A 26,408-nucleotide genomic window follows, 5' to 3' on the forward strand; every position below is an offset into this window, starting at 1 on the left:
GATTTTTTACAGAGAGGAAGGGAGAGAGATAGAGAGTCAGAAACATCGATGAGAGAGAAACATCGACCAGCCGCCTCCTGCACATCTCCTACTGGGGATGTGCCCACAACCCAGGTACATGCCCTTGACCGGAATCGAACCTGGGACCTTTCAGTCCACAGGCCGATGCTCTATCCACTGAGCCAAACCGGTTTTGGCAATTCGTATTTCTTGTATAGTATTTTCACTTGTGCGTCAGCCCCTCCTTCAGATCCTGAACCCCTGCTGCAAGAGGTTGCAGCAGAAGAGACTCTGTGAAACCACAAGGGAAAGCACCTTTGAGGACAGACTTGGAAAGAGCTTCTTCTGCGTATGTTGTGTTCATCATGTTTTTCAATAGTCAGGGAATTATTTTCTCCCAGAACAAAGAGGAGTTTAAGGCCTTGTTTGTGGTGATGGTTTCAGAGGTGTATACTTACCTCCAAACTAGTTCATTTGTAGATATTAAATGCGTACAGCTTCTTGCATATCAATCATACCTCAACAGAGTGATTTTAAAACAAAGAAAATGTTTGAGTTGCAGACTATAGTCTACTTTGCCCAGTTTGGGGCACTCTTTTTGGCTGATAGACAAGGGACAGGAATTGGTGAAATGACCAAGCTTTTAAGCAGCCACAGATTTATACTTAGCACCAAACATAAACTGGAAACCATTGTCATGAAGCTCTTTAGAAGCCTGTCGAGCACATGAGTAATACTCATGGCATGTAATAAGTAGCCAGGTCTCTAAAATTAACCCAGCCAGCTCTAGCTTTGAATGCCTATTTCAATGGATTAAAACTATTTGGCAATTCCCCCGCCTCTTTTTGGTTTTGGAGTATATTTTTTTAAAAAAATCATTGTGCCCAAGGCATCCCTTGGTTTGGGTGACTTATAATTGAATAATTATATTAATATAGAAAGGCTGAATACTAGATGTTTACAAGGCACAGATTATGGAGCTCCTACTCTGGGGCAATTATTGGGCAAAAGTTTTGAAGCCCAAACCTCAATTTCTTAACCAATGGCACCAGGAGGCACCTACACTGCAATTTCAGTGTTAATTAAAGAAGTAAACATCCATTCATGAAGGGGCAGAGTTGGCAAGTACTCATCTTGAGTAGCATATTGGTTTCTTTTCAAAGCTAATGAAAATGTTAGGTGTAGAAACATGTTGAAAGCCCATAGCACTTGCTATCCTTACTTTTCATGCAACAGCAAGCATATGCTGCCCTGTATTGCTCTATATCTCTTATAAAAATGCCTTGAGTATTTAATTGGCTTAGGAGTCTCTAAAAGAAGAGATGCCATGCGGGCGCCTCAATGGGCCTTCCATGGACTTCAGGCCCAGTGCAGCTTATCCTCTGGGGAAACCAAGGGTACCCAACAGAATGAAAACAGAAAAGCCCCCAAAGAAGTCATCAAAAGGGAAATTATCAATCTCTAGAGAAGGCAGACCAGGCCATGTCCATAACCTGGAAGCACCCACTGGGCTGTCCATACCTGGTAAGATGCTTCAGAGCAGCAACTAAAATGATGTCTGTGGTTAAAGAGAAAAAATATATTCTTTCTCAGGGCGAAATTGTTCATGGATATGAATCAAGAGCGTGCTTCTAGGATTTGTGCAGCGAGGTCATTTAGAGGACTCCCACTTCTGCTCTTTGGATGTGGATGTTATTTTAGATGGTTCTCCTTTGTCTTTTATGCTATATGTTTGGAATAAAAATGGAATTCTCTGATTCTAATCAAGACTGTACCTCTTTCTACACACCCTGAAGTGCCCACATTTGACGAATGTCTTCTGAGGAACGACCCTAAGAGTATATGCCTGAAGATAGAAACTTGGTCACCTGAGATGGCTCTGCCAAGTTTTACCTGCATAGTCCGGCTGCATGAATGCCGTCGTAGAGGTGTGGGGAAACAGGGCCAGGGTGTCACGGTGAGTGCCTCGAAGGTGGATGGTGTTGCCTTGAAAATAAACTCCGTGCATGTCGGTGTCAGTGCCCATTCCAATCATATGCCAGGAAACTCTGTCCTTTTTGCACATGTTAAGGCCTGGCTGGTTGCCATACATATATCCATTAATAGCTAAATGGAAGGAAAGACTTAGTCAGAGCCCACTATAATTTTGTAGAAATACTGAAAACACATAATCTTAGTGAAAGCTTCTCAGTATACATGGGGGTGGGGTGTCCAAGTGTTCAACCTCTTTACAGAAGATCCTTATTATCAGAGAATAATAGTACTGGGGAAAAGTCGTGGTGAATCAATTTCAAATGGAAACTGAAATGAATAATAAAAATATACGAAAACTGTGAAAATGTTACCTGTAACAACATATACACAAGGGCATGTGTGAATTATAAGAATCAGTAAAGAATAAATCAGGTTGTGTTCTGGTATCCTTTTCTCTGATAAGATTGTTTGATGGTTAACATGGTATCTTTCATTTTCAATTTTAGTTTTGGACTTTACCAATTTCCCCCAAAGTCTTCTCTAAAACTTTAAAAAATATATATATTTTATTGATTTTTACAGAGAGGAAGAAAGAGGGATAGAGAGTTAGAAACATTGATGAGAGAGAAACATTGATCAGCTGCCTTCTGCACACCCCCTCCTGGGGATTGAGCCTGCAACCACAGTACATGCCCTTGACTGGATTCGAAACCGGGACACTTCAGTCCATAGGCCAACGCTCTATTCACTGAGACAAACCAGTTAGGGCTTCTCTAAAACTCTTGATATGAAAATCATTTTCTTTTGAGATTCTTATCCTGTCATCTCCCTTGTAAAATTTCTCTTTCTCAGTTTTAATTCATATAATTTTGTCAGATCCTTATTTGTCAATGCTTTGATTTGATTCTAGAAGATATTAGGCATTCCTTTACTGACTTCATGGATCCTGCATCATTTGAAAGATTTGCAATTAATTGACATTATATTGGCTGTTATTTCAGTGGAGAGGAATTTTTTGGGGGGTGGGGGTGGGGAAGAGGAACACTAAGTTTATAAGAAGGTAGTCTTTGGGTAAATAAGTTTGCCTTATGGTAACTTTTCCTACCTCAGTAAAATAATTGAAAGAACTTAGAGTACTTCTTACTTAGATATGAATACCATCTGTATCTTCAGAAATGCAAACTGTTTTTTATCTTTTACATCAACCCCAATGTGTTGATAGTGGCTACCTGGAGCAGCGCATAGAGAATTTACAAAACACATTCTCACTCTGTGTGTGTGGGCAGGGGGAATGAATGCCATGACTGAACAGCACTGTCTGAGGGGCAACTGCACATAACTATGTCTCATGCTTGATGTCCATTAGAGAGATAAAGATTCCATCCCTGCCCCCACTCTTTACTAATGCCCATCGTAGGAAGAAACAACTGCTATACCCTGAACGATCTTCTGTTATAATCCCATTCTCAAACAAAATTACTTCTTATTTCTGTGTCTCAGAACCAGTGGTGGTTGGTAATTTTCCTCAGATATCTAAGATTATTAGTGGAAATTCCAAGAAGCCCTGGGCTTCTGAGAAAGAACATCTCATTTTCTGAAAAAAGAATCTTTCATCATGCTCTGAAAATAAATTATCTAAATCTTGTCCACTGAATATCAAAGAGATATCATTGTAATAACTTAGTCCTTGGCTGGCTGGTAAAAATGTTCTCTTGCCCAGGAACTCTATTTTAATGTCTCTCTTTCTGAAACGTTCATTCATTAATTTGTTCATTCATTCAGCAAACATCTTTGAATATTAACTATAGAATGGGTGCAATGCAAAGCATTGTATACCATATGAGGTACCTTCTCTTTGGTATTGTTGCCACCATACAAGCAAGACTGGAGAGGTAATTTAACTCATAATTAATGTAAAATTTAAATTAAAATACATGATTTTCCTTGACTTTGCTTTTAAAATGACACAGTCTGCATGTCCAAAATACGCAAATATGTTCACATGGCTAAACCAAGATGGGGCTGGATTTGACATGGCCCATGAGGTTCTTGAGTGTTTTCTATATACAGGCCTCTCTTATGATAAATTTCATTTGCAACTTACCTTCTCCACTAAGGAATTGCTATGTTTCCTCATTTCTAGTTTTAGTTTTTTTATTGGCTAGTAGGCAGATTTCAAACAAACTTTGTATTGAGTTATAACAAAGCTTTTTGTAGAAGATGATAATGAAAATGTGTTACTCCAAGCTTTCTATTGGCCCAAGAGGGAACTCTGTTGGAATGGAGCATCCGGGACCTTAGGAGTCTGTAAGCTGGTTGCGATGAGTCACTTGGAACCTTGGACTTCCTTGTGGAGGAGGGAGATTAAGGGCTGCCTTGTTATCTTCTCATAATGTTTTAAAGGCAATAACTAGATGTTATCTTGGGTCCTAAGACAAGCAGTTTAGCACCTTTATCTATCTTACAGTGTTTGTTTTAAGCACTTTTTTTTTTTTTGGCTGCACACTCTAAGCAGGCATTTGAGTTTGGAATCTTGCAGGGAAGGTGAATTAAGTAATTCCTCCTAAATGAAGATCTGGAATAGGAATGGCTAGAATTTTACAAATTAACCCTTTAGACAGACACACATACAACATGGTAAGAGCTCCTTTGCAGTATAGTGATTACCTCCAGTTATCACTGGGGTTATCAGACTTAATGCTGTTATCACGAACCCAAGGGAGGGCATTTTGTCAATGATTTTATACAATTAAGATGCACTGTGACCTTTGCAAGTTCTAATTTTGTGTTGCTCCATCTAAGGCTGACAAAGTGTTTTAGAAGTGTTACTTAAGGTCACAACCTCTCTGGGAGATACTGAGGGTTCACTATACCTTTGAGGCTGAAGCTGTGAACTAATTGACTCATCCAAGGACAATACCCAAGACACCAAAAACTAAGATAGTTAAAACGTTTTCACTCCAAATGCAACGCCGCCTTTTCTTTACAGGGAAAAGGTCATTTTTCATACCGTGCATCCGATTGGACTTCACAAACTCTTTGTCCTCTTTGTCAACACTGAGGGGACGCAGGGTAAACTTCTGAATGTTTTCATCAAGATACCTACTCAGATTCTCATCAAAGACTGTGAACAGTAGGTAAAACTCCTTGTCTATTCCTTTCTACAGAGAAGAAAGAAATGAATACGTGAAAAGTACAGCTTGGAGACATTCTTAGCTCGGTCTCACGTTCAAAGTTAACACGAAGTAAACAAGAACCGGCATCAGCCATAGATGTACAGGGTAATTTTGTAAATCAGGATTCTGAGGATGATTCTAATAAATTTATTACACTCCCCCAAAAACCGTCTTTCTCATTATATCCTTCTCCTTCCCCAGGTGGGAAATAAGGCTTTCTACCTGTAGTACTGCTGTTGTCAGCTGGTCATCACTGTCTTACTCTCCTGACCATGGCCCCCCCCCCCTCTCTCTCTCTTTCTCTCTCTCTCTTTCATTTCATGCCCTCATACTCAGCCCCTGCTTACTGAAGCCACGCTTACACCAGCCTATCTCATTCCCACCTCAGGGCCTTTTCATGTGCTGTTCTCACTGCCTAGAAGGTTCTCCCAGGTTTTGCTTGGGTCACTCCCTTACTCCATCCAGTTCTCTGCACAAATGTCACCTCCTCGGGGTGCCCTTCCCTGGTACCTGTTTAAAACAGTCACTCACCTTCTAGCCTGCCTTCAAGCTCACTCCCTTTCCCTTACCTTGCTCTTCATAGCACATATCTCTAGCCTTAAATTATATTTTGTTTATAAACATATTTTTTGTTGTTTTCTCACTGCAATGTAGGCCTTGTAGGAACATTTTAGGTTCCTCTCTGTATCCCCAGCTAAAAAAAAAAAAAAAAAGTCTGGAAAACCAGGCACCCTGAAATAATGAATTGAGTGAAATAATGAATTGAGTTAACCTATGAGACTTCCCTATTTTATGTTAACTTGAGCTGATCTTGAAGGGACTATGAATTACTTCCCACTGTGTATACTCCTAATCCTTCTATTTGAGCATTTCTGACCACACAGCATCTCGAATGGATGGAATATGCTTTTCTTTAAAGCTGAAACAGAGAGGGGGCTGTATTTTCTGTCCCTCAATGTCTCCTTTCCCTAACATGCTCCTGTCTAGTCCACCCTTCATCCTGCTGCCTGCTCCAGAGGGCTCCTCAGCGATGCCATCTGATCACGTCTCTTCCCCTCTTAAACTGGACAATACAACCTCAACTCATGGCGAGCTGGTCCCCGCCTGCCTATACTGCCTCATCTCTTGGCCCTTCCCTCCGGGCACTTTGACCAAAGAGAGGCCTAGCTTCTCGCACGATTCTGAACTCGCTGCGTTCTGGAGGTCTCTGTCCTTCATGCGTGTTCCCTTAACTTGGATGGTCTGCCACCCTAATGCAGCCTCAAGGGCCAGCTTAGCTGTCCCATCTCTGTGACGCTTTCTTAACACCCTATGGGAGATGTGGGTACTGCTTGCTTTCCGCTCGTACTGTACCTGTACACTTCGCTGCTTTTATCGCCTGGTGTTTCAGCAGGCAGGAGTTTAAGATAATGGGCTATAGAAAGAAACAATGTAGGCCTGAAATTTTTCAAAATAAAATATAAAAATTTGAGGGGTGCAAAAGGGTCACAGTATATTTTTAAAGATTATGGATTATGGGAGCAGGCAGGCCTAGGTTCTAATGCCATTATTTTTTCACGATTTTATGTAACTGGAATGACCATCAATGGTATTTGGCTTAGGTAACAACTCCCAGAGAATATAAGACGCTTCTAGCCAACCTCGAAGTTACCACTGAATGGGTGCAACAGGGACAAAATCAGAAGTACCTAACAAAATGTTTCTGGTACACTATGCTTTTGGTTCAGGTGTTTAGCTAATAGAAAGCAGGGCAGTGTATTGATAAACGATCAAAGTTGGATGCTCAAAGTTCCATATTCTGCTGACTATCACTACTTTACTAGGTGTGTTTCCTGGGATATCATGCAACGTCTCTGAGCCTCAGCTCCTTCAGCTTTAAAATAAGGATAGTCATTCTGCTTCGCCTTATCTGATTGTTGGGGTTCGGTATAAATATTCAGTCTTATTGCACAAGCATTATTGAGGGTCATTAAGAGGGCCAAGGACACACTGAATTCCAATAGACATTTCCAGGATTGGTCCTTTGCACAGGGAAATGAGAATGTGAGGCAGACCAAGACACTTTATGTCCTCTACCTAGCAGTTCCTTTGAGCCCAGAAGTGGGTCCATACAATGCAAGCATTATAAAATATACCATTTAAATAAGTAGTCTTGCTATTTTTGATTGGTGAAGTCATTTCAAATGGTTAAATGACTGGACTTTCCTCTTTTCATCAATGTATGTAGTAGCACGCAGACACGGCTTGGGATGCTATGTTTTGCCACACTAACCAGTGCAATCATCCAAGCCTCTCAGGTGGGACTTGCCAGAAGTTATGTACATGTTTCTTGTCCTTTCAGCCCCAGTGATTAACTTCCAGTTCGTAGTGAGGAGTTAACAGTGGTTCTCACTCAGCCCTGGCTGCTCAATGGAATCACCTGGAGATTCTGATGGATTGGTCTGGAACACGTGAAAAAAAAGATGTTTAAAAACTCCCAGGCGATTCCAATGGGTGGCCAGGTTTGAGTAACCTTGTCCAAGAAGAAAGGACCCCAATTTGCACTCCATGTCGACCTCAGAAGATTCTAGAATCAAAGCAATGCACAGGGAGAGACCCACCAAACCCCAGCCAACAAGCAGAAATCCTGGGTTTCTGGGTGGGTATCTATAACTCAGGAAAGTCAGATGTAAATTTACCAAAATAATAATAATAATAATAATAAAATAAAATTCCCATTGTGTAGAAGTCAATTTCAAGAGGAAGAGGGGGAAATTGCTTTTTGTAACTGACTCTTTATTATGATCTGATCTCTAACCATATTACTGCTTTTTCTTACATACAACCCTGAGAAGAACTTGGTAACATTTGTTGACTTACCTGTGTGCCATCAGCATTGAGAGCACCTTTTTTACAGACTAGCAACGGCCCTACAAGGCCAGCGCTGGTGTCCTTAATTGGCTCAACTGCTGAGAAGTAAAGGTAGGTCAGACAGGGAGGGTCAGCAGCTGTGGGGCTTACGCTTTCAGGCACTGTCCATCTGTACGTGAAGGTTTCACCCGGCTTAACATGTGCCCCTGGTTTCACAAATCCTGAGGAGACAAATGAAACAATGACTCGAAGCAACAACCAGGAACTTTATTAGACTTGTCAGATTGGGCCTCCCAGCCCAGGGTGTCTCTCTCTGATGTGTTTTGCAGAAGGACAGTTGATTTTGCTTACGTATCTACCGAGGGAAGCTGCTGCCACAGTCTTCTGTTCATGAGACAGAAGCTTCTATCAAAGGATTGTCTTCTAGATTACATTTATTATTTTCATAGATGCTATTCTTACTCAAATACCAGGTTTAGCATATATTGAAAATGTGGTAGTTGCCCATTTAGCAGTTAAATGTAGCATAAAATATTACTGAGTGCCTTCTATGTGGAATATATTACATTTGGCCCAGCAAAGTATATCCCAAAAAGTTAAGCAAAAGGCCTATCTTTAAAGAGTTTAAAACATTGAAGGTTGAACTAGGAAAAAACCCAAGCAACTTCAAGAAAAGTTCAAGGCTGCAAGGCTGATCTGGGATCCAAACCCAGGGCCGTTCAATTCTAAAGACAGTGCACTTAATCCTCACGTTACATGGCAATGAACACGTTAAATCTCTCCTGCTGGACGGAGCCACTCTGCATCTTGTCCAGGGCTTTGCAAAAAGGTGCCCTATAGTTTGCTGAGTTAAACAATAGAAAATATAGATATTTGGGTTGTCACATTTTTTTTCTGGGCACATACGAAAAGTCATTGTGAGCATTTAACCAAGGAAGAGTGCAGGTACAGGAGCTATTGCAGTAGGGAGGGCGAGGATGGGCCTAGGGAGGAGGAATTCTCTCTCTGTTCCTTCATCCTCTATCCTCCTCATCATCACCACAAAGCCAGCTCTGATAGGCCTGGTCTCACACTGAGACGTGAAGAGGTAGTCCCGGCAGCCATGATGTCAGCGGCAGTGATGGAGGAGGCTTGGGAGGAGACCCGGAGTTTCCCAGGAGCAGTGTCATGAAGGGAAGGACACTTCCTGCAGCCGCTGGGCACAAGCTGCCTTCCTTACATACAGAGAGCCTGTGTTGCCTACTCTGTGATGGGGAGAAGCCATCGATGATGATAAGCACATAATACGGTTTTAAATAAATATTTCGGCCCTAGATGGTTTGGCTCAGTGGATAGATCATCGGCCCGCTGACTGAAGGGTCCCAGGTTCAATTCCAGTCAAGGGCAGGTACATTGGTTACAGGCTCTGTCCCAGGCCCTGGTGGGGGCATGCAGAAGGTAACCAAACGATGTGTCTCTCTCACATGTCTCTCTCTCTATCTCTCCCCCTTCCTTCCACTCTCTAAAAATTAATGAAAAAATATCCTCGGGTGAGGATTAACAAAAAAGTAAAATAAATAAATAAACAAACAAACAAACAAATAAATAAATATTTTGTTGGTAGATTTGGAGCAAAAACCATGTGTGAACTTTTGATGCAAACAAAACATCTCCCCCTCATCCTTCACCCATAGAATTCCATGTAACCTGCAGCAGAAAAGTTATTCACCTTAAAGAAGTGGGGGTGACTGTGAAAGTGGCTTGCTTTGAGATTTATTACATTACTAAGGAAAAAAAGGAATTAACATTTCTTAAGAACCTACTGTGGGCCAGACTCCGTCCTGAATTCTCTGCATTGCTTCCCAAAGCCCTGTGAGTTGAGTGCCATTATCTGCATTTGATAGGTGAGAAGAATAAGGTTTAGAAAGTAGAAATAATTGCCCAAGCTCGCTGAGCTGGTAAGTGAAGGGACCAGGATTTGAACCTGTTCTGTCCAGTTCTAAGTCCTTTGCATACTCATCCTGTTTCCTCACTAAGCTTGGGCTGGGACTTACCATCTATGTTTGGGGCTGCATCAGAGGCCTTGTCATAGACCACGCCATGGGGCAAAATACTGTAGACTTTGTCTGCTTTGTTGGCAAAGGTCACTAACAGCGTATCGCCCACCTCTGCCCTGATGACTGGGCCTGCAAAATATCAAGAAGAGAAGAGAGAAGAGGGTGAAAATAGAGAGACATGAATATAGGCAAGAGAAAAAGAGTCATTCCAAGTAGATGTACATGCCTGCTAAAACATCTCCCCTCCCCCATTCAAAACAGGCCGGATGGTTTTACTCTACCAAGAATTCCAAGATGGGCTTCTGCCTCAGAGAGTCTCTTTCTTCGAGTGAAAGTTGCATCAACATACTCTATATATTGAGCCTTCCAATATTTTCCTCCTATTCTGTTGTCCCCTTGTGTGAAGTAGAGCTCAGAGTCACTGTGGAAAGAGTAGGAACCTGACTGAGAACACATCTCTGATATCCACCAATTGCCTTCATTATGGAGGTTGGTTTTATTATCTTTAGCCCATTCACCCACCCATCTCTCAAGAAACAACAAAACAGGCTTCAACAGAGTTCCCAGGAATAGTCAACCAGCCTGAAAATTCACCAGAAGCTGGATGATGCGCAAGCTCATTTCTCTCTTAGACATTGCACTTTCTTCCCCAAAGGTCCAGCAACCGAAGAAGAAGGCACAGGTAACTCCTTACTTACCGGTACTGGAGTCCCAGAATGGTGTCCTACAAAGTAACAAAGAGCTAACTGGTTTCTTTGCAGAATAAGCAACCCTCTCTCTCTTGCTGATGTCAATATGAATATCTCTGCGTATTGTAAGCTCTTTGGTATCTGGCCAGATTAAGGAATGGAGTGTCAAGTCGTTTAATTAATGGAGAGTCATTATAAAAGCTACATACATGAAATACTGCTTCAAAGTTGTGAAATATAATACTATACATTCTGACTAGTACTAACTCTATATTATCTGATTTCTGTCAATGGTACCATCACTCTTGCAGTCACACAGGTTGTTTACTACCCCCTTATTTTGTTTATTTGTAACCTTTTAGTGCACCCTTCCTTTTCAGCACCTTTTTTTTTTTTTTTTGCATCTTTTTCTTTCCTTTCTTTCTATTGCCATGACCCAGTTCATGCCCTCATCAGCTTGTGTTTGGAAAATTACATGAACCTCTAACTCTCCATCCTCTATTTCACACGGGCTCATTCAGTTTTTTCTCAGCATACACACTACTGCAACACTGATCTCCAAAATGGCCATTTGCATTGTCAAATACCAGTTTCAAAATTTTCGTTTGCTTCCAATTGCCAGTCAAATAAGGGTAAAGGACCTCTGCAATTGATATCCAGGTTATTTTGCCTCAATTCTCTCTATGTAAATGCCTCCTCACCTATGCATATCCCCTTCTGCAGTCATTCTGATCTTATCACTCTCTCCTGCATGAAAGGTGCTGCACAAACCCCTACAGCTAAAATTTCACTGTTGTGCAACAAATTCTATCCTTCTTCGTGGCCCTGCTTAGGTCCCACCTCCTCTGTGTGGGGTTCCTGTCTTTTAGCTCTCCCTGAATGCCCAGAGAACTGACTGAACAACTCACTCCTGTTTGTAACTGGTGGTTAGCTCACCTGCGCATACAGCTTCTTCCTCCACCTTAAGGTGGGAACATTGTCTGAGATCTTCTTGCATTCCTCATGTCACTCAGTGTATGCTGTGCTTTCATTTATTACGTTAAATATCAATTGACTGGCAGCTTAATCTAACTTCAGATTTTAAAAGGCTCTTCATACTCTGTAAGGCTTCTAAGACATAATTTTCAACACTAATTCTCATTATTCTGTTTATGGAGAAATACTGGTCAGTAGAGAATGTTGATATCACAGTTTTTCGTATATGGTTCACACATTCTTTAAACAAGGATCAAGTGTAGCAGCAGTTTGGTGGAACAATGAATGAATGAATGAATGAATGAATGAATGAAATCTACAGTGAAAAGAACAAAGGGTATCTTATTGATCACAAAGAGAATTTAAAAAAAAACATTTCCCCAAACATAAAAAGGATTATAGGGTAATAGCAGTACTTTTGGGTATTGCAATGTGCATTTTTAAATGCTTTCACAAACATCATTCATGTGATTCTACAATAAGAAGTAACAGGAATCCACAACCACTTAATAAACCATTAGATTCCATTTTGAAAATACTATGTTCTATGGGAGCCAAGTGAGAAAATTATCAATTATGACTCAGGAGTCAGGGAAGGCCTCACTAAAGAGGTGGCATTAGTGCTAGATTTGAGAGGAAAATGGCATTTTACTGTACAGGGAGGCTTACATCAGGCTGTCCTCGAACCAAAAAAGGGAACCTTCCTTGCCAGTTCATCTCCATTGAAAGAGTCCTGTCTTATTCCCTTTTCAAAACGGGCTGCTCCATATGTACAAAGAGGCTTTGTTCTGTTTTCTGTCAGCTTAGAATTGCTCATGGCACTTAGCACTGCAATTTGCATATAGTAGGTGCTCAAGAAATATCTGATGACTGAATGAATGAATCTGGTGTTTTGATTTAGCCAGAAAATTGTGAAGCAATAAATAGTCTGCCAATTCTCAGCAGTATATCCAGGGCTCAGATCTCCCTAAGTGGTATCATTATGTCATCTCATAAGATGTGCTCATAAGAGCAGTGCTGGGAATATGAATGAGATCTCAAGGAAAAGACCAACAGAAACCGCTTTAATGAGAGGCTCAGAAACACCATCAGAAAAGCTTACCTGCCAGAGGCATTTAGGGGAAGACCACTGAATTTGTTATAACCTTGAGGACCATAATCCCAAAGAATTTTTTCAGCTGCTATAAAGTAGCGCCTCTGTCCACCCTTCATCTTGGGATGAGAAATACTGTTTTTGCAGTTACCAACATTGTATTGCCCCAGCATACCAGCTGCAGAACAGAGGAAAATGGTCAGCCAAGGTATAACTGTTCACAAAAGAAATCATACAGGAAAAAACTAATCAATTTGACTTCATGAACGAACATTTAAAACTTTTGTACAGAAAACAGGACCATAAACAAATTTAAAAATAAAGGATAAATACAAGACATTGTTCTTTTTTATCGCTGTGTGATATTCCGTTATAAATGAAACCATATGGTATTTTCATGGTATTTCCATGGACCTAAAGGATATTATGCTAAATGAAATGACAGACAGAGAAAGAAAATACCATATAGTTTCACTTACATGTGGAATCTAAAAAAACAAAATAAAACAAACAAGCAAAACAAAAACAGACTCATAGAAACCGAGACCAAGGGATGGTTACCAGAGGGGAGAGGGTTGGGGGATGGATGAAAAGATTAAGGAGAATAATACAGTCAATAATATTGTGATAAATTTGCATAATGACAGACCAAATACTAGACTTAGTGGAGTGATCACATTGTAAGGTATAAAAATGTTGAATCACTATATTGTACACCTGAAACTAATATAACTAAAATAATATTATATGCCAATTACACTTAACATTTTTAAAAAGTAACAGATAAAAGGTCAGCAGGGCTATATTTTTACACATATGACAAACAATTAATATGTAAATAATATTGATGAGTAAGAAAAAAATAGTAAATCTCCCAATGGAAAATGTTCTCGGAACATAAATAGGTTATTTACAAAAGAAATACTATTAGCTCACAAACAAATGGAATAAAAAGTTTAACCTTAATAGTAATCAATGACATTGTTGTTCATTTATCAAATTGGTAAAAACTATAAAAAATAATTCCCATTGTTGACATTTGAATATGGAAAAGGGAATACTCACACACTATGAGTAAATAGTAACAATTTTTAAAAGGGAATTAGTGATGTATGTCCCTAGCTTAAAAAAAAAAAATCAAACTCTTTGACCCAGGAATTCAAAATCCAAGAGTTTTGCTAAGGAAATGCCAGACAAAAGCATAAACTTCTCTGTAATTGATGTTTACCAGTATAGTTCATAAAAGCAGAAAATGGGGGGAAATATAAATATTAAGCAATACAGTATTGGTTAAATAAATTGTAATCTCCTTATAAAGAGCATTGGAAGGGAAGTGACTCTATATTCACTGACATGTAAATATATTTCTGATATACTAATAAGTGGAAAAAGTAAGCTATCGGGCAGTAGGCAGTATTTTATTCTATTTTATAAATAACATATGCATTTAGTACAAAGGTCTAGAAAATAGTGATGGATGATATTCATCAAAATGTGATGCCATTATCTTTAGGTGGAATTACTGATTTTAAAAATGGAATTGTATGTATTTTCCAATTTTTCACAATAATTTTTTCTGAAGGTATGGACAATTTAGAACATATTGTATTTTAGTAATGTATAAACACCAGTTTATGTCCACAACTGCTAGCCAACCTTAGCAATCTTACTAAGATTGGCTGCTAATGCTAGTTTCTTGAAAACTAGTTTCTTCTTAGATTTAATAGCATGAGACCCTTTAAGAGTAGGGATCTTGTGTTGAGAACACTTAAGATCTACCCTCTTAGGAAATTCCAAGCATGCTACAGTATTATTGACTGTAGAGGCAATACTGTTATTAGAACTCATTCATCTTGCATCACAGAAACTTTGTGCTCAGCGGTTCTCAACCTGTGGGTCGCGACCCCTTTGAGGGTCGAATGACCCTTTCACAGGGGTCGCCTAAGACCATCGGAAAACACATATATAATTACATATTGTTTTTGTGATTAATCACTATGCTTTCATTATGTTCAATTTGTAACAATGAAATTGGGGGTCACCACAACATGAGGAACTGTATTAAAGGGTCGCGGCATTAGGAAGGTTGAAAACCACTGCCTTGGGATCTTAACTGTTCTCAGCACACACACAAAAGGTAACTATGTGAGGTGATGGCTATGTTAATTAGCTTGAATGTGGTGATTAGTTCACAATGTGTACATGTATCAAAATATCCAGTTGTATATCTTAAACATATACAATTCCTATTTGCTGATCATCCTATCTAATAAAAGAGAAACATGGTAATTGGCATATGACCGCTACCCTTCCCATTGGCTAATCAGGGAAATATGCAAATTAACTGCCAGCCAAGATGGCAGCCGGCAGCCAGGCAGCTTGAAACTAACATCAGGCTTGCTTGCTTCAGTGACGGAGGAAACCAACGTTCCCCGCCTGCCTTGCAGGCCTCTGAGCCTGCAGTTTGAAACATTTTAACAAAAATAGAAGCTAAAAAAAAAAAACCCCAAAAACCAGCTTTCAGCGAGCTGGGATCTCAGAGCTGGAGTTATACATTGTTTCGTTCAGGGCAAACAGCCGGCCCCCACCCATGTACCAGGCCTCTACCCTATATAGTAAAAGGGTAATATGCCTCCCAGCGCCGGGATCAGCAGAGCCGCGAGGCCTCCTGGCACCGGGATCAGCATGACAGGGGGCAGCACCCAAACCCCCTGATTGGCCCTGCTCTGTGTGTGACAGGGTACAGAGTCCCAACCCCCCTGATGGGCCCTGCTCTGTGAGTGACAGAGGGCAGTGCCCAAACCCGCTGATTGGCCCTCCTCTGTGCGTGACAGGGGGTGGTGCCGCAACCTCCCCATCGACCCTGCCTTGAGTGTGACAGGGGATGGTGCCCCAACTCCCCAATCGGCCCTGCTCTGAGCCCGACCAGGGCTGCACCTAGGGATTGGACCTGCCCTCTGCCACCCGGGAGCAGGCCTAAGCCAGCAGGTCGTTATCTCCTGAGAGGTCCCAGACTGCGAGAGGGCACAGGCCGGGCTCAGGGCCCCCCTCCCCGCCTAGTGCACAAATTTTTGTGCACCGGGCCTCTAGTCCAATATAATAAAAGGGTAATATGCAAATAGACCAAATGGCAGAACAACCAATCAAAGCATAATATGCTAATGATATGCTAAGGCTGCTCAACTACTCGCTATGACATGCACTGACCACTAGGGGGCAGATGCTCTGACCCATAGGTGAGCTTGCTGCTGGGGTCCGGCCAATTGGGACTGAGAGAGATGTCCCACTGGGGCCAAACTGCCTCTCTAAGCTTCTCTCTCATCACTCCTCAAGCATGGGTCCAGCTAAGTAAAGACCTATTCTACGTGGTCCCAAAGAACCAGGACCAAGTCATTCAGCAGGCATTTAAGCCAACAAATGTTTACTGCACACCTTTCATCGGGTTTTGCATATAAGGAAGGACGTTCTAACAGAGCAGCCCAGATATGAAATGGGCTGCGACAATTACTTAAAAAGAGATGCTCCAAAGGAAATTGAAGACTAGGGTGGGGGATTGACCCAGATTACCTACAGGTTCCTTGACAGTGCTAAAAATGTGCTATTCTAATTACAGCTGCTCATAGAGAACACGTTTTTCCCAGTCCATGCTGATTCCTCTACCTGGAAAGTCTTTCTTTCCTTCTTTATCTATTCAGTCCTACCCATATTTCCACGCTCAAAGGAGGAGCCAACTCCTTAGGAAGCCTCTCTGATCGCTCTAGAGAAGTGACTATGGCACCCAAAGAGCATTTATCATTCTGCCTCAAATGTTAGTCATTTTGCAAGTGACTATTAGACTATAGATTGAGGGCCTTATATCTTTCAATCACCTCTCACGTGGTTCATAGGAAGGGGATCAATAAATATCTGTTGACAGGCTGTCACATAAGCATTGTACATTTTCCTATGTATTTAATATTCAATTAAATACAACACATAACAGCAGGCACTGAATGAGCCCTATTGGCCATGTGATTTATTTGTTCTATTCTAAGCTTCTTACACTGGCCTTTGGCCTTTTACCTTGTAGGTGATCACTGACTTGGCAGGTTATCATCCACTTCCCAGGATTCTCAGCTATCATTTCTGTTGTCAGGAAGGTGGCTGGGAACAGGTTGACAACGTCAGTCCGATGCCCTCGGCTGATGAAGGTGTTACCATAGAAATAGATGGAATGGATGTCTATCTCATTCCCCATCCCAAATAGGTGCCAGGACACTGATTCACCAGCGCACATCTCAGGCTCGGGGAAGTTCCCAAAGAGGTATCCATTGAGGGCTGAAACACAGAAGCACACGAGAGGAATAGACTCCCCAGCAGAGGCGAGCAGAACCACGGACCCTGGTAATTCATTCTCTAGCACAGCTGGAGAGTCAGCGCAGATCACTGACTGTAATGACTTTGTGGAGAAAAGCTCCTTTTATAAAATATAGCCCCAGAAGGGAATGAAAGGTATTGGTCTTTTTGAGAGAAAAGCATTCAATAAAAATGGTAATCGGCACACGAGAAAACAGCCTTGGAGCCGCTGTGTGGGCACAATGAGATCAGGAGTAAACAGTGCCTCTCAAACTTCCAGGACCGGTAAGTCAGCCACCTCTTTCCCAATCCTTCATTTGCATATCTGCCTTCCCCACTGACTCTGTCCCTGCAACCAGAACCCTGTCTCACTTATCTTACAGCTATCAGGACCTAGCAGAAAACCTGGCACACGGTAACTACCTAATGTAAGTGACAAAAGCAAGCAGCAAGATGGAAAGAAAAGGTACTGATTAGATGGGGCTTATGGCACACAGTGAATGCTCAATAGATGTCGCTGATTTAAAGAATGTCTGGGAAAACATGATTTCACAAGTGGGTATTTAACTCTGGGCACAGCATCATTCTTGACGTGTAGCGGCTGCTTAGAAAATGGTTCCTGGATAAAGCAAGAGGTTGAAAATCCCAGGATTCTTATAGGATGATGACTTGTTCTCCTTTCTTCTGCGGTCTAAAGCCACTCATCTTCTGGGGTCACCTCCTGATCCTTCCCCTTGTGGTCCCATAGCTTTGTCGTACACAATTTAGCTTACATCTATTGCCTTGTTCCTTCTCAGATTGCTGCGGGTTCTGGTATGTCATGTGTTAATATGTTTCATATCACTTTCTAATCATTCTCATCACTAAGTAACAAATCTTGGAAAACTAGGTTGGTCATTTCTGTGTTTTTGCATCCCTCGTAGCACCGGATACACAGAGGCGGCCGGTATGTATTTGGAAACATGGGAGACACTACCATGCATTTTGTTACTCCTCTGGAAAACAGCATCTTCTTTGTCAACTGAATCAGGCTCAGTGCAGAAATGCCTGATATTTTCATCGAGGTACCAGCTCTGATTCTCATCCACCAGGGTAAACATTATGATGAACTCTCGGTCCACATCCGTCCTTGTCCCTGAATGTTTGTTCAGGACACCTGTCCAACACATTGAAAAGAGAAGAGGAGAAGGTTCAGAATGAACTAAATCAAGATGAGTTTTGCTTCCTGCCAGTGGTGTCACATAAGTATGAGGTTTGTCAAAGACCCATATGCACAAGAGTAACCTGCAACTTACGAGCAGCGAAGGGCTTTCATGAAAATGACAGAACTGCCGAAAACAAGAGGCACAGGACAGAAATCTTCACAACTGCAGGCTTGGAAATCTGTCCCCTCCCGGAAGGAAGTCAACTTTATTGACAGAAACAAACCAATAGGGAAGAAATAGCAACGTGAATATGTGGGTGAAATAAAGAAGCAAAAGCATTCCTGGTTATTTGACGACATTTTTTTTCATTTTCCTTGCATGGTGTCAGTGAGGTGTTAACAGCTATTAATAGAGAATGTCCTTATTTTTTCTTTTAAAAAAATAAAGCATATATGTTTCAGAAGGCCGTGGCGGTCCTTAGAAGTCTGAATTGTTGCCCCTGCTATGGTGTCAGACTGATCTATGTTAGAAGAATTTCTCCCATCTTATAGGAAGATTGGGAGAAGAGGCACATTCCATATGAAGCAATGGAGGTAGGCAAGACAAGACCTGAAATGTATGCACACTTTCCATCACACCTGGGAACAGCCTGCTTGGTTGCGGGGGGATGGGAGGGCACCTTCTTACCTTCCTTGCACACCAGCAGTGGGCCAATGAGCCCAGAGCAGATGTCCTTAGGGGCGTCGATGTGCGAATGGTACACCCAGGTCAGGCAGTTGGCGTCGGCTGGAGCAGGGGCATATTCTTCTCTCACGGGCCAGACATAGGTGTAGTTTTTGCCAGGAGGAACCATATCATCATTTTTGTTCTTTCCAGACGTCCCATCTGGATACAAGGCTCCTTCCAAGAAAAGAGAAAACACAGTTAAACACAGAGACCACAGGGCCAGAGCTTTGGAATCAAACACATACCAATTAAAATTTATTTCCTGTGAGATGGAAGGAAATTACTTACATTCTCAATGCCTCAACTCTCTATAGTACAGCTGAATGTTACTGTGTGCCCCAGAGGGATGTGAGAACTAGATGGCCATGTATATGACTGTCCTGCACAAGACCCGGATGCTTACAAGATGTTCCTAAAGACCCTCCTGATAGGCCTCCTGTACCAATCAGGAAGCTCGCGATCCACTCAACGTAACACCAACTCAAGAGGAAAGGAGAAGCAGCAAAAGAAAGAACGAACACCTCTTGGGCACTTAGAACAGATTCAGCACCTACATGAGGTCTCACAAAATATAGGAAGAGAGTTAAGACATTCTTTCTGCCTCCAGAGACCTTACAGTTCCTCGGGGGCGACAAGAATATGAGCTATGAACACATAGGTCAACTGAAAGATAAAGCACGGTGATGTGTTCTATGTAACTTGGGGTCTATGCAAGGTGGAGGTTCTACCACAGAGAAGGGGGGGCACACGGGCGTGCATTCTATTTCTCTGTTTTATAAACTAAGATTGCACAAGGTTTTTCCATTAAGGAAGGTCTGCCGCTAAAAATAGTTTGAAAATCACCTGAGTGGAAGGCAGAAGATCAACCTGTGCAAGTTGTAATTATCAGAAGCTTCATAACAGAGGTGGGATTTGAGGGGCCTTCAACGACTGGGAGGACTTGGATGGTACTGAGAAAAAGGCTGGAGGGTGAGGACTGAGAGGAAGATGGATGTGAAAACTTTCCAAGTTCATTCTCATTCTCTCATTTATTCACTTAACAAACCTGTATTGGCTATTGACCAGAGGCCAACAAATGTGCTGGTGTTAGGAATACAAATTCAAATAAGGCAGCAAGAGCCAGTGTATCCAAGGCAAGCCGCAGAAAAGATATAATTTTAAAAATCTAACGTTACCTTTTAAATAAATTCTACCATGAATCATAGTTTGGTTTTTGGAGAAGAATACCAGCTAAGAGCCTATTATGTGCCAAGCATAGTGGGTACTTTGTGTAAATTACCTCACTCCTCAAAGCAACCCCATATGGTGTGCATTAATACCTCCTTTTAGATCGAGTCAAGGTAACACATTAGCATGTGGCTGGGCCAGATTTCAATCTAGTTGTGTCTGACTTCCCACTACACTATGATACCTCCCCAAAAATTATTGGGAATATAGTGTATGGACTGTTCTAACATATTTATCCACTTTATTTTTAAAATAATATTTTTATTGATTTCAGAGAGGAAGGGAGAGAGATAGAAAATCAATGATGAGAGAGAATCACAAATTGGCTGCCTTCTGCACTCCCCCCACTGGGGATCGAGCCCACAACCTGGGCATGTGCCCTGACCCAGAATTGAACCTTGACCTCCTGGTTCATAGGTGGACATTTAACCACTGAGCCATGCCAGCTGGGCTAAATACTTTCTTTCTTTTTTAAAATATATTACAGAGATGAAAGGAGAGGGATAGAGAGTTAGAAACATCGATGAGAGAGAAACATCGATCAGCTAACTCCTGCACGCCCCCTATTGAAGATTGAGCCTGCAACCAAGGTACACGTCCTTGACCAGACACTCTATCCGCTAAGCCAAACCGGTTAGGGCTAACATACTTTCTTCTTATGTATTATGTTTATGTAAAACTTTCTTTTAATCTGAAAAATATGAATTACTTTTCAAATTATACCCATATACAATATAATACTAAAAAGATAAAGTCTGAGAACAAAACCTATATAAAAGTACTGTATTGGGAGATTGATTTAATTAGTCAGATCTCCTCATTATTAAGTGTAGCTCTAAATTTCCTGGTTATATCTAGGTTATATTAAAATATTTATTTTTAATATATATTAGGTGATATAATTAGGTTATATTCTTTTTTTGTCTAATAAAAAGAAACTTACCAGTTCCGTAAGGGAGAGGAACTTTTTGTTGGTATAAATTCTAAGAGAATATTTTCAAGAAAATAATTATATACAAATTATTGAGTAATATAACAAATTATGTCTTTAATGTTTTCAAAGGTACAAAATGTTATTTTTTTATTTTTTATTTTATAGAGAGAACCATATCTCTTTCTTTTTAAAAAAATATATTTTATTGATTTTTTACAGAGGGGAAGGGAGAGAGATAGATAGTCAGAAACATCGATGAGAGAGAAACATCGATCAGCTGCCCCCTGCACGTCCCCCACTGGGGATGTGCCTGCAACCCAGGTACATGCCCCTGACCGGGATCGAACCCGGGACCTTTCGGTCCACAGGCCGACGCTCTATCCACTGAGCCAAACCGGTTTTGGCTCAAAATGTTATTTTAAAAAATAATTTCTTACATTATCTCTTAATATAACACTGAAAAATATTTGGCAAAACCATTTTTACTTCAAGTTAAACTAATGTAGTTTACTGCTGTCTAACTTGATAATTGATCTAACCTGATAAAGAAATAGGAAAACTCCAGAGTCTTGCCCACCATGAATTAAATCCAGAGGACATTTAAAAAAATTCCTGTTACCTAACCTCTCGGTGGCATTTGATATTATTGTCATTTTCCTCCCTTGTAAAAAATTCTCCTCCCTTGGCTCCTGTGACATCACGCTATCCTCTTTGGCAACTCTTTTTCAGGCTAGTTTTTCCAGCACATTCTCTGTCATTCAATGTCAGAAATCCTCAAGTCATAAAGCTGTCTCCATGCCCAGAGCTCTCTCTTTGCTTGATAGCACCCATCCCAACAGCACTCCAACAAGCCACATGCCAGCCACTCCCACTTTTATCTCCAGCCTGGACCTGCCTCTGAACCTTACATGGGTATCCTCCTGTCTGCTGGGCATCTCCACTTGTAAAACTCAGAGAGATCTCAAAAGCAGCCTTCCCCCAAAACATTAGCTCTCCCAAACCTGGTCCTCGGCCACTGCCTCCTCTCTGCATGAAAGACACCACCAGTATCCAACGCCACAAGCTAAAAACAAAGAAGCACTCTATTCATCTTCCTCTTCCTCCCTTGCCATTTCCAAAGCACCACAAGGTCCTGACCTTGCTTCTTCGAAATGTATCCATTCATATCCATTTCCACTATCACAGTCCTAGTCCAAACAACATTATCTCTCACCTGGACTTCTGTGGTGACCTCCTAGCTGATTTCACAGCATCTCTTGCTTCTCTAATCCATTTTCCAAGCCATAGAAAGAGCGTCTTTTTAAATCTCAAATCTGATTATATTGTTTTTACTTAAATCTTTCCATGGCTTCCCGTCACTGTTGGGATGAAGGTCAAACGTGTTGAAATAGATTGCAAGGCCCAGCGTAGTCTGGCTCAAGCCATCCTGAACTCCCTGGACTAGGTCAGTTTTCCAAACTGCATCACACAGGGAGAAGGGCAGTAGAGATAGCAGTGAGTTCGCAGCTACTGAAGCTAGACTTGCTTGGAATCAAATCCTTTCTCCATCACTTGTGAGCTTGTGATCTGAGCAATTTCCTTCTCCTCTATGAGTCTTAGTTTCCTATCTGTAAGATGATCATTATAATCCTTACCTCATAGAGTAGTTGAGGTTTACATGACACAATATCTATAAAACATTTATCATAGTGCCTATTATATAGGAAGCATTCAATAAACATGGGTTATTATTTATTAGCACTTATCTAAGTTTTTAATTACATATGTATATATATAAAATATGTGTAATTGCTTGACTAATGCCTGTCTCTCCTGTTAGACTGTAAGTTTCATAAATAATTGGGTTTGTCTTTGCTCAAAATTGTATATGCAAGATCTATCCCAGTGCTTGGTAAGTGGGTGTTCAATACATATCTGTTGAATACAATAATGGATGGGTGACGTGACTGTACAGCATCTTTTTCTAAACTCCTGTGAATAAAAAATATGGCTTGGGAGCTTCTGAATGTATATATGAAGAGGCTTCGGGTCAGGAGTTAGGGGAGGGTGGGTGGGTAGTAGACTTGTCTTGAAGCTTCAACTGAGATCACTCGGTTTGCTTTAATTATGATACAATCGACACAAATAGCAATTTTCCTAGAGGTTCCTTTATTTACAATATATTTAATGTGCTTTCTTTTTGCTTATTATTATTGGGGTCATTGATAGCTTTTATTGAAAAGTGGGGCTAGAGTCCCCAAATCATCCTTGGTGATACCACTCAAGATGAGGAATATTATTTGGTATCTAAAATAAACAGTAAATATAAAATAAAGAGTGATTTGGGGATGGGTAGCTTATTAATTTATTACAAAGTCACTCCCAAGAAAGAGTTTGACCAAGATTTTGAGCAATGGTAACATGAACAATATTAGAATATTTTAAAAAACATTCGTGTGGTTGTATGTAGTCTAGGATTGTGAACTTTTAGAAATTATATAAATTTTACCCATCAGATTTGAGAATGTTGAGGATGGTGGGGTTGTGGGAGAAACAGGCTAGCTCATAAACAAATGGTAGAAGAGTAAAGCATGCAATTGTTTAGAGGACAACTTTTTAAAAATGTATGGATATAACAGCAATTTCACTTTTAAAAATTTACCCTAGCATAGCTGAAAATGTTTTTAAAAACACATGAACTGGAATATTCATCATAGAATTGTTTGTATCAAACCAAAACTGAAAGCAACCTAAATAATCATCAATACCAAAGTGGTATATTCATACAATGGAATATTGTATAACTGTTAAAAGGAGGTCTCTTTATATGTAATAATATGAGAAAATCTCCAAGATGAAGTAAAAAATGAAAAACAAAGTTGATTATAATATCTTCTCTTTTTTATAAATGAATAAGCATTTATATGCACACACACAATAACATATTTAAATTTTTCTAGAAGAAATTTACAAAAAAATTATTAAAGTTAATTGTCTTTTCGGTGAGAGACAAGTAAGAGGGGCTTTTACTTTTTTAAAAATATATTTATTTATTGACTTCAGAGAGGAAGGGAGAAGGAGAAAGAGATAGAAACATCAATGATGAGAGAGAATCATTGATCAGCCGCCTCCTGCACACCCCCCACTGGGGAATGAGCCCGCAACCCAGGCATGTGCCCTTGGCCAGAATCGAACCTGGGACCCTTCAGTCCGCAGGCTGACGCTCTATCCACTGATCCAAACCAGCTAGGGCGGGGGCTTTTACCTTTTATACCTCTCTGTACTCTTTTCTATATTTTAAAAAACCAGTAAGTGTTCTTTTTAAAGTAGTCCTAATAATTATATTTCACATGGAGATCAAGAAAGAACTGGTTAATTCTAGTATTAAATGAGATGATTGTAAAAGCCCTAGTATAGGCATTGGCTTACAGTAACAGCTAAATTAATGTTATTCCCACCCACCTAACTCTAAGTTTCATTACCTCTCCTCAGATGAGTATCTTGGAGGTGACAACTATGTAGATACTGGTTTTTGCAGCCCCGGTATCCAGTATTGTGTCTAGTTCACAGTAAACACTAATTTGAATTGAGGAGAGATTCTAAGACTGGCAAGCTTGCAACTATAGCCAAGACAAAAACTGATTAAAAGACAGTGAGGCGGTCTTCAAATTCTCTCCCCTGAAAGGAACCACAGAGTTGGATGAAATTGATAAACATAACCATGTTTGTGCTCTGGAAATTAAATAAAGGCATACAACAATGTTTATGCTTGGAACATTGGTTATTTACATACTCTGTCTGGCTCTAATGCTGTGTGCATTCAGAGAGAAGAGGCAACAGGCCCAGCAAAAAGTAAAAGCCAAGGCAGATAAAAACCCACCTAAACTTTGAATGTGTTTCCTATCTACCTACAGATCAAATGGCAGAGACCAGAAGATTTACTGATGCTTAAACACAACCTCTGTCCAATACTTTGCTGTCCTCTAAGTTAGGCAGATATAGAGGAGACTCTCCGTGGCCTGGCTTAAAAATAAAAACAAGAAAAAGAAAAGAAAAGAGCAGAAACCTTAGTAATCACACACTATAGAAAAGACAGATCTAACAGTTTTATCCCAGGCAGGTTATTAAACAAAAAAGCAAACAAACAATAAAAACAATCTTGTCTGAGGAAGGGATCAAAATCCAGAGTTGCTACAATACATTCTCAAAACTGTCCAGTTTTCAATAACATCAACAAAGTGAGACAAACAAAGAAACAAGGAAGTGTGGCCATATTCAGGAGAAAACAAGCAGCCAATAGAAACTCTCTCTAAGTTTCTCTGGATATAGAATCTAGCAGATAGAGACTTTCAGCAGCTACTATAAATATTTTCAAACAACTAAAAATATACTATATTCAAATAATTAAAGGAAACAGAGAAAATGATTCAACAAATATACAATCTAATAAGGAGCTAGATTATAAAAAAATAATCAAGTTAGGATTTGGCATTCAAAAAATACATAAAGGAAATAAAATATTTACTAGATGGGGCTTGACAACAATCCAAGATGGCAAAAGAAAGAATAAGTGAACTTGAAGATAGATTAATAGAATTATCCTATCTGAAAAGAGGGGGAGAAAAAGATCGAAGAAAATAAATAGAACATCAAGAGCATTAACATATGTGTAATAGTAGTCTGCCAAAGGAAATGAGAAAGAAAAGGGCAGAAAAATTGTTGGAAGAAATAATGGCTGAAAATGGTATGAATTTGGTGAAAAACATTAATCTGCACATCAAAAAAAAGCCTAATGAATCAAAAATAGAATAAATACAAGGAATCCATACATAAAAACATTTTTATCAAACTTTTTTGAAAGGCAAAGAGGTAATATGAAAACAGAAAGAAAAATGAGTCATCACATACAGGAGAGCATCAACATGATTAACAGTTTACTTCCCTTCTGAATATTGAAGATGAGAAGACAAAAACTGGGATTATATACTCAAAGTGCTAAGGGGGTGCCATTGAAAAATATTATATCCAGCAAAACTTGCCCCCTAAAACAAGGCAAAATAGAGATGCTCTAGATAAATAAAGGTCAAGTGAGTTTGTTGCTAGCTGGCCTGTCTTATAAGGAATACTAAAGGAAGTCCTTTAGACTAAAAGGAAATACCACTAGGGAGTAACTTGAATCTGTAGGAAGAAATGAAAAGCATCAAAAGTGGAAAATATGTGAATCAATATAAAAAGTTCTATAAATATATTTTCCTTTCTTCTGTTAACT

General features: G+C 40.2%; 1 protein-coding gene across 1 annotated transcript in view; it reads right to left on the reverse strand.

Annotated features, from left to right (window-relative positions):
• Positions 1 to 26,408, reverse strand: part of HEPHL1 (hephaestin like 1) — a 60,363-nt gene that overhangs the window by 19,856 nt on the left and 14,099 nt on the right. Inside the window, exons 3-11 of the mRNA XM_006766877.2 lie at positions 18,961 to 19,173; positions 18,105 to 18,284; positions 16,856 to 17,110; positions 12,803 to 12,971; positions 10,318 to 10,457; positions 10,034 to 10,165; positions 8,010 to 8,221; positions 4,985 to 5,135; positions 1,894 to 2,106 (exon numbers count right to left, since the gene is read on the reverse strand). Of these exons, the coding sequence (XP_006766940.1) occupies positions 1,894 to 2,106; positions 4,985 to 5,135; positions 8,010 to 8,221; positions 10,034 to 10,165; positions 10,318 to 10,457; positions 12,803 to 12,971; positions 16,856 to 17,110; positions 18,105 to 18,284; positions 18,961 to 19,173 (1,665 nt within the window). The remainder of the gene's footprint in view (positions 1 to 1,893; positions 2,107 to 4,984; positions 5,136 to 8,009; positions 8,222 to 10,033; positions 10,166 to 10,317; positions 10,458 to 12,802; positions 12,972 to 16,855; positions 17,111 to 18,104; positions 18,285 to 18,960; positions 19,174 to 26,408) is intronic.

Source organism: Myotis davidii, unplaced genomic scaffold (assembly GCF_000327345.1).
Source record: "Myotis davidii unplaced genomic scaffold, ASM32734v1 scaffold641, whole genome shotgun sequence".
In the NCBI taxonomy this organism is placed as follows: domain Eukaryota; kingdom Metazoa; phylum Chordata; class Mammalia; order Chiroptera; family Vespertilionidae; genus Myotis; species Myotis davidii.